Below are 3,548 nucleotides of genomic sequence, written 5' to 3'. Positions count from 1 at the left end.
CTGGGGATTCGAACCCGCCACCTTAGGTGTATGTGGCTGGCGCCTTAGCCGGTTGAGCTATAGGCGCCGAGCCTCCTTTTCTTTTAATGCTCGTCTCATTTTCTTTTGTTTCCCACTTTCCTTTCCTAGTATTTTCCGTTTCCTCTGTGCCTTTGTCTCCTCCACTTTACACGTTCCTTATATCTTGGTTTCTTCATTTTACATTTCTTTTTTCTACAGCTGTTCTCCTCTGTTGTTTTATTTTCCTTTCTCTCTTCATGTTCCTTTTTCTTTTGTTCTCTTTCTCCAACTCTTTTTTGGGGGAGGCTTTTATTTTCTGTCTTCCAGTCATCCGGTTCTCTAGCTTTTCTTTCTTTCTCTACAAGTTTGATTTGCATGCCTCGTGCTGATGCTATATTGACTGTTTCCTCTAAGACAGACCCTTCTGGCTGTTTTGGACCCATTATTCCATGTGGCCTGTTTTCCAGAGTTGCAGGCTCCTGCGGGATCCTGCTATTAGACTTACACCTGTGCTAGAGTTAGGCCACACTCTCATGGCGTTCAGGAATGTAAAGGGCTGTCCTGATCTGTGCTGAGAGGTCCATTAGTGCCAGAGGTTTTTGGAGTTGGGAAATAATTACGGTGAGTTCGTCTCGAAGAACTGACTTTGGAAACATCTTGAAAGAAAGGATCAGCTAAGAGACAGTCACATGGAGTAGTAGGAACACTTTTCTTGAACATTGAGTTGTGTTTCCAAAGTGGAGAGAGGATGTTTGGTTATGGACTTACTGTAATTCTTCCAAATATTTGCCCCACTCAACCAACATGAAGTTCCTAAATGGAAAGTGAGAGAACAAAGTCAAACAAAGGCATATTATAACTAGTTTGGGCTTTAGCTCCAAACCTCAGTGTCCAATATTAGTGAGGTAAGTTGGCTTACCATGGTAATCTCAGTAGTAAAAATTGGCTTGCAGCTGAACATTTAACATTAAAAATTAAGGAAATTATGATAACTCAGTGGACTACTATGTGGTTCCTCATGAAAATTATGAAATAATAGGGAAGTCATTCATTCAACAAATATTTCGTGTGCACCCAGTATATGTCAGGTACTATTCTGTGGGCTCAGAGTTCTGGGGAGGCAGACAAGGTTCATATGATAAAAGTAAATAAAAACTGAGAAAGGGTAACGAGGACCCTGGGGCACCTAGGAGATTGGGATTATGGGTGTTCTTGTGTCTTTACTCTTTTTTTCATGACTTTATGAAATATGTACTTTTGTAATTTTTTTTAAAGGAAGTCAAAATACAAGTTTTAGGATCTGAATAATTTTCATCATCATGGTACATATAGAGTACTATTACTTCACGAGTTTTATGGGTTCCGATGTGTATGCTGTATCTTATTAAAACTAGGAAAGAGAAATAATAGGTCCCTATAGTAAAATGTAATATAGTAGTTGCATTGTTAGGAAACAGTATCTTGTATGAAATAATCCAGATTTCTTTCTTTTGAAACAGAGTCTGACTATGTCACCCTTGGTAGAATGCTGTGGCTTCACAGCTCAGCCTCTCAAGTCGCAGACTACAGTTGCCCGCCACAACACCTGGCTGTATTTTTGTTGGAGTTGTCATCGTTGGTTTTAGCTGGTCTAGGCTGGGCTCGAACCCGCCAGCTTCAGTGTATATAGCTGGCTCCGCCGTAACCACTGGGTTACAGGTTCTGAGCCTGGATTTCTTTTTTTTTTTTTTGAAAATTTCTTAGCCCAGCAATCTGTCATTGTTTGTTTTATATCTCATTCAGAGAAAAAGATATCTAGGTTTCTTATAAGAAAGGCCTGGGTTCTTATAAGAGCAGATGATTCCATTCTAGATGAAGTGACTTGGAAAAGCTTATTGTATTAGAAATACATATAAATTCTAATATTCTATTAAAAATAATAGAATTTTTAAATATAGAAATTCTAGGCTTGGCTCCTGTGGCTCAAGTAGCTAAGGCGCCAGCCACATACACCTGAGCTGGCGGGTTCAAATCCAGCCTGGGCTTGCCAAACAACAATGAGGCTGCAACCAAAAAATAGCTGGGCGTTGTGGCAGATGCCTGTAGTCCCAGCTACTTGGGAGGCGGGGGCAGGAGATTCGCTTAAGCCCAGGAGTTGGAGGTTGCTGTGAGCTGTGATGCCATAGTACTCTACCCAGGGGGACAGCTTGAGGCTCTGTCTCAAAAAAAAAAGAAAAGAAATTCTAGTATATGTTAGTGTTTGTTGCTTTATACTGTTCGAATAATTTTTATGGGATAATTATAATTCATTACTGTATCATATTTTGTTTTAATGATATATAATGCGTGTATATATACATATATATGTACACAAACTAGTTGTATAAATCTTAGGACAGCATAAAATACGAAAAATAAAACATTTTTCATCTCCTTCTTCTCCCTCTACCTTCCCCCAACAAACTTAATCTCCGAAGATTGAAGCACGGTCATCGCTGTAATTCTCCACAGGGTTTTCACTGTGTCTGCAAATACTGCAAAAACATATACAAATCTTTTTTCTTTTTAACCCAATAATCATACCATACTTACTATCAAAGTAGATCATCTACTTTAAGGTAGCCTGTCAAATTGTTTTGTGTTACTGTTTCCTCGTGTGGACTAATATGGTGTGTGTGTGTGTTTTTTTTTTTCTTTCCCTCTTCAGAAACCACAGATAAGGGAGAGCCTCCTCCAACATTGTCCTCCTCCCCTTCGGCCTCCTCCCCTTCACCCACGCTGGGCAGACAAAGGCCTGAAATCGGAACGTTTCTTAGAAAGAAGAAGAAAACTAGTGATATCTACTTCGTGTCCCTCGTTTGGGCCATCGTCAGCGTCCAGATCTGGTTGAACCTGTGGATCGTGCAGTTGTTACCAGTGCCTATTGCAGGTCACTTCCTGGTTAATTACCATCTTGCCTTGTTTTTGAAGACTTTCCTTTCTTGTTTTACTGTCATATTTTAATATATGAGAGAGTTCCATATTTGTAGATAAGGCGAGGTTTTATTTGCATTTAAATAATAAATATAACTTTGAGAATTTATTACTTTACTACTTCACTTTTTCTTTTTTTAGATTCACTCTGTCGTCCTGGGTAGGGTGCAGTGGTATTATGGTAGCTCACAGCAACCTCAAACTCCTGGGCTCAAGCAGTCCTCCCGCCTCAGCCTCCAGAGTAACTGGGACTACAGGTGCCTACCACCATGCCCAGCTAGTTTTTTCTATTTTTAGTGGAGATGGGATCTTCTTGCTTTTGCTCAGGCGGATCTTGACCTTCTGAGCTCAAGTGATCCTACTGCCTTAGCCTCCCAGAGTACTAGGATTACAAGTGTGAGCCACTGCACCTGGGTGATATTTTACTTTTAAAGTCAAAAATGTATTTAGCCTCTTATGCATTATGTAGTATTTGAGATTTATAGCTCCACATACAGTTTGACTGTTCGATTGTCCATGGTTCTGTGAAGGAGAATATTAACAGCTATCTGGGTTTTGGGGTTCATGATTGCATTTTGAGAGCTGCTTTTAGGGAA

At 40.0% G+C, this 3,548-nt stretch overlaps 1 protein-coding gene across 1 annotated transcript in view; it reads left to right on the top strand.

Moving 5' to 3' along the window:
* The window catches only part of TMEM245 (transmembrane protein 245), a 98,037-nt gene that overhangs the window by 25,182 nt on the left and 69,307 nt on the right, over positions 1–3,548 (top strand). Inside the window, exon 5 of the mRNA XM_023510508.1 lies at positions 2,687–2,908. Within this exon, the coding sequence (XP_023366276.1) occupies positions 2,687–2,908 (222 nt within the window). The remainder of the gene's footprint in view (positions 1–2,686; positions 2,909–3,548) is intronic.

This window comes from Otolemur garnettii, unplaced genomic scaffold, assembly GCF_000181295.1.
Source record: "Otolemur garnettii isolate 467f Iridium unplaced genomic scaffold, OtoGar3 scaffold00014, whole genome shotgun sequence".
Classification (NCBI taxonomy): domain Eukaryota; kingdom Metazoa; phylum Chordata; class Mammalia; order Primates; family Galagidae; genus Otolemur; species Otolemur garnettii.
This window is presented reverse-complemented; position numbering and strand designations above follow the sequence as displayed.